This window comes from Struthio camelus, chromosome 7 (genome assembly GCF_040807025.1).
Source record: "Struthio camelus isolate bStrCam1 chromosome 7, bStrCam1.hap1, whole genome shotgun sequence".
NCBI lineage: Eukaryota > Metazoa > Chordata > Aves > Struthioniformes > Struthionidae > Struthio > Struthio camelus.
In genome coordinates this window covers 43,781,917-43,796,614 of record NC_090948.1, presented here as the reverse complement: position 1 = coordinate 43,796,614, position 14,698 = coordinate 43,781,917, and the positions used below count along the sequence as shown (strand labels likewise).

The window sequence follows — 14,698 nt, the reverse complement described above, 5'->3', positions numbered from 1 at the left end:
TAATCAGGCTTCAATCCTGATTTAATCAATCCTGATTTTATTTAAACTGTGTGAATTGAGCAGTTTTTCCCTGCAACAGCCACCATGCTGCTTGTTGGTATAAAAATGTGTTTCTGATCAATGGTGACATACATCCAGAGGGGGAATCTTTTGCACCTGAGATGTCAGACAATGAGACCCAAACAGGTTTCTCCAAAGCCTCTCTGCCTCTTCGAATTGAGCGCACCACCACCCAGGAGGGACACACAGGTCACTGTGAAGCGTGTGGATCCACAGAAACCTAGTGGTAATGGTAGACAGGCTTCTCTAAGGCTCCTGGGACTGATAGGTCACCTCAGTAAGGGAAATAGGAAACTTCCCCTTCCCCATGAATTGCATAAGCACTGCTGCCCTTCTTCTGTGAGCTTGCATCACCACTGGCAAACCTAGGGGCAGTGTTACATAGGTCTGTGCTGGCCCCAAGCCTTAGTATTGCAAGACTCCCTGGTAGTGATGTGAAAATGCCCATTCTGAAGAGCAGTCCTTTCCCTGAGGAGCCAGATGATGCTGGCTGCAGTCTCTGTCCTCAACCTCAAATTTCAGAAGGAATTCTGTCCTCCAGGCCCAGGCCTGGCTGTCCCCTTCTTCTCCTTGGGTATCTCTCCCTCTGTCAAGCTGGCAGACCAGTTTTAGGCCACCAGAGCAAAAGGGAGTCTGTCTCTTACCTCTTACCACACTCTAAAAGAGGGTCCTTCAAAGGAGGAGGTGAGGGAGAGGAAGGGCAGGTTGTTAATGGGAATACCCAGCCTTTTATCCAACAGCCCTTGCATGTATTTACACACTTGTCACTGAGGATCCTGGGTCTCTGGCATTTGTCTTGGTTTGTCACTCATTATTGGGAGACACTTTTTTTCTCTTTTACCCTTTACCATACCAGCTCTCAATCTGACCCATGCAATGTTTATGGCTGCACAACCCTGCAGATACTCTGGAATAACATGTGGAGGACTCAGACAATGTGATGTGAGTATCATCAGCTGCGAACATCTCAACGGTTAGAGCAGCTGATCAGCCTCACTGCAGCATACCCCAAATCAGACTTTCCTCACAAAATAACACTGCTTGCCAGCTGAGCCAGATCTGTGTGAGCTGACCAAAATTTAGTTACCTAAGACTAATTTGCAGTGTAGTTTCTGTTAACAGACAAAATAAACCTGATTTTTTTTTTTAATTTTACAACACACAAATACATCATTTTACAATGCAGTAAAAAAAGGACTTAACAAAAGTCTCTCAGAAGAGAAACTCCATTACATACACTTCAGGAGATTAAATATTCCCCTGTCCCTCTGGGAGACCCTGATGGTTTGCTTTCAGCTTGCACGGTGAATGTAAAGGGCTGAGTACTGCTAGCTAGAACTAAGTGAACTTCCCGTTCTCTGCTGGTGCAGAAGAGACAGCAGCTAAAACAGGCAACAGCAGGGCTTCATTGGGCAGGTAAAACCACATGGGGAAGTAGGGGAGCTGCTTTCTGGCTCCGTTCTGCAGACATGTGCTCCAAACGCTCCGTGTAGAATCCATTGAAGTCCAACCTGAGAGACAAAAAAAAGAAGTTCCAGCAGGGTGCTTGTTCAACACCCCCAAATAGAGGGGTACACAACAAGCTGAAAATGCTGCCAAAAGCCTCCGAGAGGTCAGCGCTGCAAGTACTGCAACACACTCGCCCATTGGAGTGCTTTACAGCTCACAGGCAGCATGGGCATCCAAAAATACACAAACTCTTTTACAGGGCCAGATGAATTTCAGGATAAAGTTTGTCAAAATGAGGGGTTTGAACCAAAGCAAAGCATTTCATGTCAGAGCAGCGGGCTAATGTGGCTACACTGCATCAGGCACCTGAGCTGGGGTCTCCACATGGGACTGCCCCAGGCTGGGTAGACAGACCAGCTTGTTCAGAGTGAGGTTGGGACATTTGTACTGTGCCACGGCATGTTGTCGGTGACATCTCTCCTGCGCTTGTCTCTTGAGTGTCCTCCTGCCATTGCCAGGAAGGATGGGGCTCCCTCAGTACCACTCTGTGTCCCTGCTAGCACACAGCTTTGACAGCTTTGGAGACACAGCTTTGGAGATGTGTAACTCAGGGACAAGCTCAGCCCAGGGCTGAGGGCTGCTAAGTCACTGTACCTTCCTGGCCACATCTACCAAACTGCAAACTTCCCATGCGTGTGGACAAACTGCTAGCAACTCCTGAACAGGAGGGCAGCGCAAGCAACACTTCTGAAGCAGCACATGGCTGCCCAAACCTCTGCGAGCTCTGAAAACCTCCCTAGTAGTACTGGGTAGGGGGATCTGAAGCTATAACTGCTCAGTGCTAACCACAGTAGATACTTCTCCAGTCACTGTGCTCTGGGAGAAAGAGACCTTAGGTGAGCAGGGATATGTCAACCAACACACAGTGTGATATCATGCATGTTGAAACACGCTTCTGAGGGAAGCCTCTCGATACAGACCAAGAGCTACAGCTCTTGGAAGCTGTAAGAGCTACAGCTACAAGGAACAAAACCCTTGAATTAATGCCTGTTGTCCTGCAGACACCGCACCCAACTTTTTTTAATCCCTTGTCTCCGATTGTGCTCATCCGCATATCCTACATAGCATTTGTGGCAGGGGCACTCGGTACAATGGCTCCCTCCCAACAGCAAGATCTCAGTGCACACAGCTTCTCTGACAGACTCGGAGGAGGAGAATGTAAGAATATACATATGGATCAGGCACTTGGAAGGACTGTATGAGTAAGCGGTACCTTTTCCTGAGTGACCAAGCAGTAACCCTACATGTCCATGTTGCCCAAGAAAAGGTATGCTTTCATTTGTCTCCACCTTCCCCCAGACTCCAAAAGCAGTAGCTATGTCTTGAAAAGGCGTGTGGGGCAGTTTCCCTCCTAAATGACCTCTTTAAACATTGAACTCCTGTATCAACATCAGTGTGTAATCCGCCATATCAGTGTAACTATTGCAAAATGCTGCAGTTTCCATTACTACTATCTCCTTGCTAATAGGAGAACACTTCAAACAGATGCACGATTCAAGAAAATAAGTAATTGGTTGCAAGGTGCTCAGCCAAAATCACAAGTACTGCTGATACATTTAAATGCATCTGTAAAGTGGGCAACATCAGCAATATCATAGTCCTATTTCCTCAATAATCCAAAAAATCCTCCATAAAAACACCCACTTCCACTACTGTTGTGGCCTTTCTTAGACAGATCTCTGGACTATGAAGCCAGCTAATAGATGTGCAGTTCTTACAGACAGGTACCCTGCGAACATTCAGCAATGGTAGACGTAAGCCTCTGCATCACGTGAAAGTTACTCTCTTCATTTCTCAAGTAAGTTGTTCCAATGCTAAATGAATGGGTACAATATTTGAGCTTCATGTTGCTTAACAACCTTACACAAATGGCAACAAATTGTTCCTTGACATTTTCTGTGACTGCAGAAAACAGAGCCTCAGCAGATGGAATTTATCTGTTGCTCTCTCCTGGCTGAAAACCTTACATCTCTTTTGTTCTGTAAATGCTGTACAAAGACAACTTGGCACTAAGGCAGGCCTATTTACCAAACTTTGATTCAAACTTTAGGGCTTATAACACCAGGACTCATTTACATCTTTGCTTTGAGGGTCTCCTCCACTTCTAAAGTTGCTTTATGCCAAACTGCTGGAGTTTCTGATTTTGATTTGGCTCCCTTTCAACTTCATTTTTAGGCTCAAACTATCTTTGGTCTTAAGAATTTGTGTGGCGCTTCCTCAAATTCAGCTTAAACTTCAATTTCTTGTTTTGTGGCTGGAACTTTTGCTTATTAACATTTGCATCACGTCATACGTGCTAGCGGTCTTCCTCTTAGGCTCAGTCATTGCTGTTGCTTCAGACTGGTGGTACAGGAAGGATATGTGATGAATGCTAACAGCACTGATGTGCAACATTTTAGAGTATTTGCAATCACGTCATCCAGCTGACAGTTACAATATTTAAAGAGACATCTGACATTACTGTGCTGTAATTCCTCTCCTTTTCAGTAGTGGGATGTGAAAAAGAGTGACTCTGTAGATTTTCTGCAGTTGCAGACTCTTTGCCATTACCGCTATTGATGAAGACAGGACATCTGAGCAGCACTTCCACATACTGAAGATCTGTGAATTGTGTGCACATTGCTTTGAAGGAAACCCTCTGGATCCCCCTTTTCTACTGTTTAGTGCTACAAACATGATCATTGTGTCTCGGTCACTCAGTAAAAATTCACCAGTACCGTCAACTGAATAAATATTAACCACGATCACATAAAAAAAAGCACAGTATCAGAATTACGAACAAAAGGTATATTTTATCTGTTTTACATTGTGACCATCATATTTGAAATGTAATCATGTAAAGAGGTTATCATATGTAAGAAAAGACCAGCATAACTTACAAATACTTCCATCTCTTTCTCAAATGTGTTATTTCAGATTGTAAGTATCCATCCTGGTTCTTGGGTTCCTGTTGCTATAGAGTCCAAGACTCAATCCAATAATGTCTACAGACTGCATGAGAGCTAAACGTTAGGTCTGGGCATACACCACGGGACTTCTACTTTTTAAAACATTATTGAGCAGCCTGTAGAAATGTGAAGACGTGTTCCCTTGTATGGCCTGTTATCATACAGTATCTCAGTTAAAGAAATGGGGACATTTGCTTTGTTATGAAAGGTTCAGCCATGTCCAGCATCTTGCCGAAGGCTCACGTGGTCCTGGAGGGTCCAAACAGGAGGACTTGAGAGTGATGATAGTCTTGACAGCACAAAGACCCAGACCTCTGCAGCCCATCAGAAGAACTAGGACATGAAAATACTTGGGGGCAAAGGATGGACACCCTGTTCTGAACAGCTGACTGAAGCTTAAGTCACATCCTCAACGTAAACCACCTCCGGAAGCATTTTGTTTTCTCATGTACTGCGTGAATAACCATACTTCTCCTTTCTTCTGAAGCAGGAAGTATTCAACGTAAAAACTAGCTCTCCATTTTTGGGAGAACTGGCTCCACAGCCGCCACAGCTTAGAAGTCACCTCCTGCTAGAGCTAACACTCCTGTGGGTAGCTCCAGCTCATGGCATCAGGGACCCACAGTCTAACAGGATGCACAGCCAGTCTCCATGGTGCAGTATTAGCTTGTCCCACCACCCTGGTGGAAGGATAAACAGTTGACAGAAGAGTGGAGGAAGCAATGATAAAGGGGTAAATCCTTGATGCTAAGTGTAGGAATAGTGCTGGAAAGCAGGCAACAGCTGAGTTATTGCCAGAAATGGCCTTACATTGACGTAATCCCTGGCATTGTGTGCGATAAAGTGTGATATAAGGCTGTGGGACTTCTACTGTCATGGAAAGACTGGTCAAGGACTTGACATTGTTCTGAATTCCTCAGTGAGCTGAGAACCAACTCAAGCCTCAGACCGAGCTGGAAGATCCCACCAACGGGAGGATCTCCACATGTTCTTATAAAGGACCCTGGGGCCATGATGTTCTTCTATTAAGAGTGCAGCCCATTTGGTCTTCAACATTGCACTGGCCATGCCCTGTGCTGCCTGCAACGATGTCCAAGAGGCTAGATCATGGAGGCAGTTGCTATTAAGGTCATCCCAGATGTCTCCTGGAGGAAGCATCACAAAAAAGGCCAGTCTGTTCAGAAGCTTGTATTGGTAATGATAAAAATGTAAGGGCTCAGTAACGAAGGAGACAGAGCTGGAACACTGAGGAGTAAATGCTCTTGCCTGGACAACTCAGTTGTTTGCAGTCTTGATCCCTGAATCTAGCCTGAATCTGGATGCTGCTGTGACACCTCAGAATGATGGCAGTGAGGAGAACACAAGAGTTTACTCCCTTTGGCCAGTTCATCCTTCTACAAATGGATATTCCTTCCATCTACAATAACAGTTCCACTGGTGATCAGTAATGCCCAGGCAGATGGAAGTTAAGGTAAAATACCCAGAAGACCTTGATAAGTTGCATCATCATTTTCTAAAAGGCTCTGCAGACTTAGTTGTTCTGGTTCGTCCCAAAAGGAATAGCAATCACTTGAACAGCTGGGACCTCCCCTCACAGCCACAGAGAAGTCTCTGTAGAGTTTTCAAGATGAAAAGGAGACTTCAGCCTCCGGTCACTTCAGAAGTGGACTGAATCAGGTTTATTGGGAGTAGGGAGGAGGGGTCTTCACCCACCTTCCCATTTCAGGGGCTGAGTATCAACTAGCTTGGGCGGTTCTGGTGGTAGGAAGACAAGCTCTAACCCTGACAGGGGAAAGAAGCAGCAGAGTTCAGAGCAACAAGCAGTCCTGTGCCATTGCATCTCCTTTCAGATGTCTGCAACTACCACTCTCCTCCCTTTCATGACAAATGCAATCCAAAAAAGAAGAAAAACATGTAATTCTTTATATGGGAGTTGGTAGGCTAGACTCCACTCCTGGAAGCACCAATGGTAACAGGAAAGAAAGGTTTCAGTGTTTATCTTTGGTCTCAGTTCTGTGACCACATCTCAGGTAGACTGGTGCCAACCAAGGAGGTCAGTGTAAATGTATGGTAGCTGCTGGTCAGGAATTTCTCAGGAGAAGTAAAGGACAACTGAAAGCTCAGTTTCCTGCTGGAACTCTTCACAGAACAGAACTGGTGCCAGGAATCCTGGAAAGCACTGTCAGATACTTTTAGAAAAGGAAATTGAAAGCTTAAAGAGCCATGGTACGAGGCAGGGACAACAACCTACTTCAGAAGACATTCTTGAAACCTTTTTTCTCTCTATATTCAGGGGAGGCCACCTCCTCCCATGGAGGGAGAAGCAGGGGCAGGTGACCCAGGAGGAATACGGACACTGTCTGAGCATGCAGAGATGGGGTTAGGAAAGCTAAAACTCAGCTGGAATTGAAACTGGCAAGGGATGTTAAGAGCAACATGAAGGGCTTCTGCAAATACATAAGCAAAAGGAAGGCTAGCCCACTGCTAAGTGTGGCAGGGTCCCTGGTAACAAAGGACACAGAAAACGTAAAGGTACCAAATGCTTTCCTAGCCTTAGTCTTTAGTGCTAAGACCAGCCTTTAGGAATCCCAGGCCCCTGAGACAAGGGGGGAAGTCTGGAGCAAGGAAGACTTACCCTCGTGGAGGAGGATCAGCTAAGGGAACCCTTAAACACACTGGACGTACACAAGCGTGTGGGACCTGACAGGATGCACCAATGAGTACTGAGGGAGCTGGCCGACGTTACTGCAAGGCCACTCTCGGGTTATTTTTGAAAGGTCACTCTGATGGGGGAAAGTTCCTGAGGACTAGAAGAAAATTAATGTCACCCCTATCTTCAAGAAGAGCAAGGAGGGGGATCTGGGGAACTACATACCGGTCAGCCTCACCTCGATCGTTGGGAAAGTGATTGAGCAACTAATCCTCAACACCACTTCAAGACAAGTGAAGGACAGGAAGGTGTAGTCAGCATGGATTTACAAAGGGGAAATCATGCTTAACCAACCTGACAGCCTTCTATAGCAAGATAACTGGCTTGGTGGATGAGGGGAGAGCAGTGGATGCCGTTTACTATGACTTTAGTAAGGCTTGTGACACTGTCTGCTGTAACATCCTCCTAGATAAGCAGATGAAGTGCAGGCTAGAGAAATGGAAAGCTAGGTGGTCTGAAAACTGGCTGAACTGCCGGGCTCAGAAAGTTGTGATCAACAGCACAAAGTACAGCTGGAGATCATTGACTAGTGGTGTCCTCCAGGAGTCGATACCCAAGGGGTCAATATCGTTTAACATCTTCATTAACGACCTGGATAATGGGACTGAATATAACCTCAGCAAGCTCACAGATGATATAAAACTGGGAGGAGGGGCTGACACACCAGATGGGTGTGCTGCCATTCAGAGGGACCTTGACAAGCTGGAGAAATGGGCAGACAGGAACTTCAAGAAGTTCAATAGGGAAAGTGCGAAGTCCTGCACTTAGGGAGGAATAATGCCATGCCCCAGGACAGGATGGGGGCCAACCTGCTGGAAAGCAGCTTTGCAGAGAACGACCTGGTGGTCCTGGTGCACAAGTTGACCATGGACCAGCAATGTGGCCTTGTGGCCAAGAAGGCCAAGGGGATCCTGGGCTGCATGAGTAAGAGTGTTGCCAGCAGTCTGAGGGAGGTGAACCTTCTCCTCTACTCAGCCCTGCTGAGGCCACACCTGGAGTGCTGTGTCCAATTCCGGGCTCCCCAGGACAAGAAAGACATGGATGATTAGCTGGAGAAAGGAAGACTCTCCCTTGGTCGAGGAGGATCAGGTTAGAGATCTTTTGTCCAAACTTGACATCCACAAATTCATGGGCCCCGATGGGATGCACCCACGAGTGCTGAGGGAGCTGGCGGATGTTATCGCTAGGCCACTCTCCATCCTCTTGGAAAGGTCCTGGAGATCAGGAGAGGGGCCTGAGGACTGGAAGAAAGCCAATGTCACGCCAGTCTTCCAAAAGGGCAAGAAGGAGGAGCCAGGAAACTACAGGCCTCTCAGCCTCCCCTCCAGCCCTGGAAAGGTGATGGAACGGCTCCTCCTGGAGGTCCTCACTAAGCATCTGGAGGACAAGAAGGTGATCAGGAGTAGTCAGCATGGCTTCACCCAAGGGAAATCATGCTTGACCAGTCTGATAGCCTTCTATGACGGAATGACTGGCTGGGTAGATGAGGGGAGAGCAGTGGATGTTGTCTCCCTGGACTTCAGCAAGGCTTTGGACACTGTCTCCCATCACATCCTCCCAGGTAAGCTCAGGAGGTGTGGGCTAGATGAGTGGACGGTGAGGTGGCTTGAGAACTGGCTGGATGGCCGAGCTCAGAGGGTTGTGGTGAGTGGCGCAGAGTCAAGTTGGAGGCCTGTGGCTAGTGGTGTCCCCCAGGGGTCAGTCATGGGTCCAGTCTTGTTCAATGGAGTCATCGATCACCTGGATGAAGGCCCAGAGTGCACCCTCAGCAAGTCTGCTGATGATACTAAACTGGGGGGAGAGGCTAACACACCAGAAGACTGTGCTGCCATTCAGAGGGGCCTGGACAGGCTGGAGAGGTGGGCCGAGAGGAACCTCCTGAAGTTCAACAAAGGCAAGTGCAAGGTCCTGCACCTAGGCAGGAATAACCCCATGCACCAGGACAGGCTGGGGGTTGACCTGCTGGAAAGTAGCTCTGCCGAGAAGGACCTGGGAGTGCTGGTGGATAACAAGTTAAACATGAGCCAGCAGTGTGCCCTTGTGGCCAAGAAGGCCAATGGTCTCCTGGGGTGCATTAGGCAGAGTGTTGCCAGCAGGTGGAGGGAGGTGATCCTGCCCCTCTCCTCAGCCCTGGGGAGGCCTCACCTGGAGTCCTGTGTCCAGTTCTGGGCTCCCCAGGACAAGAGAGACATGGCACTCCTGGAGAGAGTCCAGCGGAGGGCTACCAAGATGATTAGAGGGCTGGAGCAGCTCTCCTCTGAAGAAAGACTGCAAGAGCTGGGCCTGTTCAGCCTGGAGAAGAGAAGATTGAGAGGCGATCTCATCAACGTGTACAAGTATCTGAAGGGGGAGTGTCAAGAGGATGAGGCCAGCCTCTTCTCCGTGGTGCCCAGCAAGAGGACAAGAGGCAACGGGCAGAAACTGAACCACAGGAAGTTCCATCTGAACCTGAGAAAGAACTTCTTCCCTGTGAGGGTGACAGAGCACTGGAGCAGGTTGCCCAGAGAGGTGGTGGAGTCTCCTTCGCTGGAGATATTCAAAACCCGTCTGGATGTGATCCTGGGCAAGATGCTCTAGGTGACCCTGCTTGAGCAGGGAGGTTGGACTAGATGATCTCCAGAGGTGCCTTCCAACCTAAACGATTCTGTGATTCTGTGATGTACTGGAGCGAGTCCAGAAAAGGGACATAAGGATGATTAAGGTGCTGGAACATCTCTCATATGAGAAAAGGCTGAGAGAGCTGACTTGTTTAGCCTGGAGAAGAGAACACTCAGGAGGAATCTTATCAATGCTTATAAATATCTGATGGGAGAGTGTGGAAAAGATGGGGCCAGACTCTTCTCCGTGGTGCCCAGCGACAGGACAAGAGGCAATGGGCACAAACTGAAACACAGGAACTTCCACCTGAACTTAAGAAAACAATTCTTCGCTGTGAAGGTAGCCAAACACTGGAACAGGTTGCCCAGAGAGGTTGTGGAGTTTCCATCCTTGGAGATATTCAAAACCCGACTGGACACGGCCAGGGCAACCTGTTCTAGCTGAGTATGCCTGAGCAGGGGCTTTGGACCAGAGGCCCAGAGGTCCTTTCCAAACTCAACTATTCAGTGATTCTGTGATTCCTGAAGATTAAGCTGAAGATGGGACTGACCAGTTCACAAAGTCCAAATAAAGCAGAGAACAATAAGATTATACTTGAAGAAAACAGGAGACAGGACGAAGCACAGTTAGGAGACTGGTCAAAGTACTGTTTATCCCTATATATTCCTATACGGTTAAGAAGAAGTAAATAAGGACCTGGTATGTTCTGCACTAAATATAAAAGAGATTGAGACATGAATCCCTACAGCAACAAGGGCAAAAAGAAATTTCATCTGATTACCAACTTATCAGGCACATTTATGAACAAGATGACATACCACCAATGGCAGACTCCAGCATACATACCATTGAAAGCATTACAAATTTAGATGGAAAATATTCTTAAAACTGGGGAATATCTCCTTGGTAAACCAAGTGGCTTTCCTCAGAAAAAGATGAAAGGAAACAATCAACACCTGAAAAGGACCTTACTTTCTAGCAAGTCCTGTAAGAATTCTTTACAATTGCTTACACATGAAAATAAGGCTACACACTGACTTACAGACAGCACCAAGAAACTAATGGATGGTTAAGACAGCTTTGTTCTGTGTGCCTAGCTGACACCAATGATAAAAAAGGTCAGTCTTGAGTGTCCTGGGCTCACACGCACAGTAACAGTACTAGTGTGTTTATTATGTGTACAAACATAGAATGAGCACTTAAAAAGAATTAGTCTTTAAATATTTTAGATACCGTAAACTCTTACCATATAAATTATGCCTATATGCAATATATATCAAGCCTCTCACTGGAAAAAATAAGTAATCATAAAAAGAAATTGTGTTTCTCATACATGCCTAACAGTCTGCAAGAACCAATTCTGACATGTTATAACCTTTGCCAGGTGTGGGATGGTTACTGTCCAACAGCTCTAACACATGACTTCCACCAACGTGACTCTTGAGATGTCAATTCCTGACCCTCATTTGCCTCCTTCTTCTGCAGTCATGTGCCTGCCTCAGGTGAGCATTTCCATTCTGCAGGCTGCTACGTTTTACTGGTGTTTAACTATTGAAAAACATATCCCAGTCACAAATACCAAATGCTGCTACCAGCAGCAAACTCCATAGTTGCAATTAGTTCAGTTTTTCTCATAAAGTGCTGGTAGCAGGATCACAGAGCGAGAAGCATTGTGTTTGCGCAGCACGCTTGCTCAATTGGAGATAATGGTCCTAGAGCATTATCTGTGGCTCATCAAAGCTAGAAATACCAAGGTAGGTCCCTTCATGCTACACCACAGTATAACATAGATCTTAAAAAGCCCAACAATGCTAATATGTAGCATTTTTATAGCAACTTTTCATAGATAAATATGAATCATTTCAAAGAAGTTCTTGTGCTCCCCATTTTATTGAAAAAGAAACACAGAGGTTATTGAGTAGCAGCAAATCCTAGATCTCTTGATTCTTACAGTATACTTGTTAGAAAATCCTGTGTACTGGACTTCTAGACACTACTTGAGTAATTTTGATTCCTAAAAGGCTGATAAGTATTAAAGATATTAACAGATGCTTATTTAAATAAGTGCAAGATGTGAATTTAAAAAAACCCAGCCATTTCTGATGAATCCTTTGCACGGTTCTCTCATCCTGGATTATTTATACTGTATTCTGAATAAGTTATTCAGGAAAAGTCTGTCTACACAGACAGACTAACTCTTGGATTAGATTTACAACACTAATAGACAAATTTCACCTAATTCAAATAATTGGGTTTTTTTTAATGCCATGGGCTGAAATGCAAAGCAATGCTTCTTGTTACTTCCGTGCGTTCATTGATGGGGTAGACATGCACAGTTATAAATAGCAATCATTCCTCCTGAGTTGAGTAATACAGGAGAGGAAATTACTGAGAGAAAACTACTGGCTCACCTGTAGATGATGTTGAGCATGCTGTGCTCACAGTCGTTAGTGCTGTAAACACTCAGTTTGTCCAACAGGTCCAGGAGGTGCGTTGAGAAATTGCTATCAAATTTGTTGATAGTTGCCTCAAAGCCAGACGTCAGGTGGAGGTTGTCGGCATGCTCTGCTAAAAGCTGTTAAAAGAAAGTAAGAGTGGCCCCATGTGTTGATTCACAGTTGCCAGAGAGATGCAATAATTCCTCCTCTTTTTCCAGACCTGCACAAAAATACTGCCATAAAACTTGACAATTGTTTAGCCACGAAATACATTTTTCGAAACAACTGCAAGGTCCTGGGCAGTTAAAAGCCTTGCCCTGCCTATCTGGGAGAACCCCAAAAAGTACATCCTAGCAGAGTGGAGTTATCTTTATATATATGCTGCTGTTGCTTGTTTTCAAGCAGTAGGAAAAGTTAGCAAAGAGAAAGAGAGTGTCCCCTAAAGCAGGCTGTAACCTCTGGAGTACCCTGATTGCCTGGCTGCGGGATTGCCCCAGAGGCTGTCTGACAAAGTGGAGAATGAGGCTCCAGCAAATAGGAGGCAGCCTACTAACAGCAAAGCACACAAAACAATTTGCTTATTAAGTACACATCTAGAGAGGGGAAAATATGAGCAAGGCAAATTGTCCAGTCATGAAAGGGATAGTCTGGAAGGAGTCATAGTCTGCTGCTAATTGGCTCACCCATCATAAAACATTAGGGAAATTGGAAAGTTCTTGAGTCGCAGAAAGCCTATGTGTAGATACCCATCGCATAGCTGAAAATACTGCTAAGAACTTAAAAATGAGAGCAATGAGTGCTTTGGAAGAGAGGGTCTTAAAAGCAGACTTTTGAGAGTAGCATCAGCTCTACACTGCCCTCAAAAATTGTCCACGACTCTGTAAAGATACTGCTTTTGGGGCCAGAGGTGCCCTGGAGACCAGATAGGTCAGTCCCTAGGAGGTAAAACAGCCATCCCGACCAGACTGAAACCCCAGGCAACATTCAGAAAAGAAAGGGCCCAGCCGTCCACCCAGTGTGGCACCTTGCTAGTCAGCTTCTTCTTTGCAGTCTCTTCAGCACGCTCCTCCTCTGTCGGTGGGCCCAGCATTGTGCCATGCTCTAAGGTGAGCCGGTCCATTTCATTATCCAGCTTCATGCTCTGGGTGAACCTCTAGGAACAGCAGTGGGTGGGAAAATCAGAGCCCATTTTTATCATTATGACAAAGCAAGAGACTGACTTGATTCTGCTGGCCCTGCAATGAGCTAATCACCACGAAAGCTAATTCTGAGATTAGATTTAAAATGTTAATAGACAAACCTCACTTAACCCAATGGAACGTTTGGCTATGGGCTCCCTGAGACACTGATTAGAGCCTGACAAAGGAGATCGGTCTCCACGAGTCCTACCAGTCCTAACCTGGTCCTCACAAGATCATGCCAAAAACTAAAGGCCCTACAACTCACACCTCAAATTCTGCTGCAGGACTGGCTGAAGTTCATCTGAACCTGATCCCAACACTGACAAAGTGGCGCCTAGAAGAGGAGATGCCTCAAAAAACACTTTGGAGAAAGGGTGTGGATCTAAGTGGTCAAGCTCATAATTCCTGTTGGCTGAATCACAGAATGGTTGAGGTTGGAAGGGACCTCTGGAGATCATCTAGTCCAACCCCCCGGCTCAAGCAGGGTCACCCAGGATTGCGTCTGGACAGCTTTTGAACATCTCCAGGGCTGGAGACTCTACAACCTCTCTGGGTAACCTATTCCAGTGCTCAGTCACCCTCATACCTCCACAGAAGCTCTTCCAAGTGTATTGAGGACAAGAGGTGTCAATCTGAAAGAAGGGACAGTCAGAAGGGCATTACTGCAGAAAAATACGGGGATGCTGTACACACCTGCATACAGTTTGTGAACATGACACAGACAGACATCAGCTTGGAGAAGATCTTCAGCAGCTCTGGGTTGGTTAGCATGCAGTCCTTCAGGCAGTTATCCAGGAAGCTTGTGTGGTGGCTCAAGACATCATCAATATTAGAAGCCTGTTACAGGATAACACAACAATGCAAAATGGACACACAGGGGCTGCTGTGCTGTACTGGACCAAAGCTCTAACCCAGCATTCTGTCCCTGACAGCGACCTGTAGGAGATGCCCTAGGGCATGTAGAGGTACTTCTTATACACCTTCCAGCTTCCAGAAACCTCCTGAGCTGGAAACTGTATTTGCATTACTGTATTCAACAGCCTTTCACAGGCTTTTCATCTTTGATTTGTCACATCACCTTTTCAATCAAATTACTTCAAACATCCAAACCTTCCCTTGGCAATGAGGCTCAGAATAGAGTTACCTGTTTTATGATCATTTGGCTTTAAATCTGCTCGTCATGCCCACTCCCTGAAGCCCACCTATCATCATCTTTTTGATCTCAGTAAAGTCAGGTACAACGAATGGAAAAGA

The 14,698-nt window shown here is 46.1% G+C and overlaps 1 protein-coding gene across 3 annotated transcripts in view; it reads right to left on the bottom strand.

The window, feature by feature from the left end:
• Positions 1-1,188: 1,188 nt before the first annotated feature.
• TUBGCP2 (tubulin gamma complex component 2) overlaps positions 1,189-14,698 on the bottom strand; it is a 41,535-nt gene continuing 28,025 nt past the window's right edge. For all 3 annotated transcript variants that reach the window (XM_068951136.1, XM_009683200.2, XM_009683199.2), the window contains 4 exons: positions 14,138-14,281; positions 13,288-13,416; positions 12,237-12,400; positions 1,189-1,571 (listed from right to left, as the gene is read on the bottom strand). In XM_068951136.1, the coding sequence (XP_068807237.1) occupies positions 1,466-1,571; positions 12,237-12,400; positions 13,288-13,416; positions 14,138-14,281 (543 nt within the window). In that variant the 3' untranslated portion in view covers positions 1,189-1,465. The remainder of the gene's footprint in view (positions 1,572-12,236; positions 12,401-13,287; positions 13,417-14,137; positions 14,282-14,698) is intronic.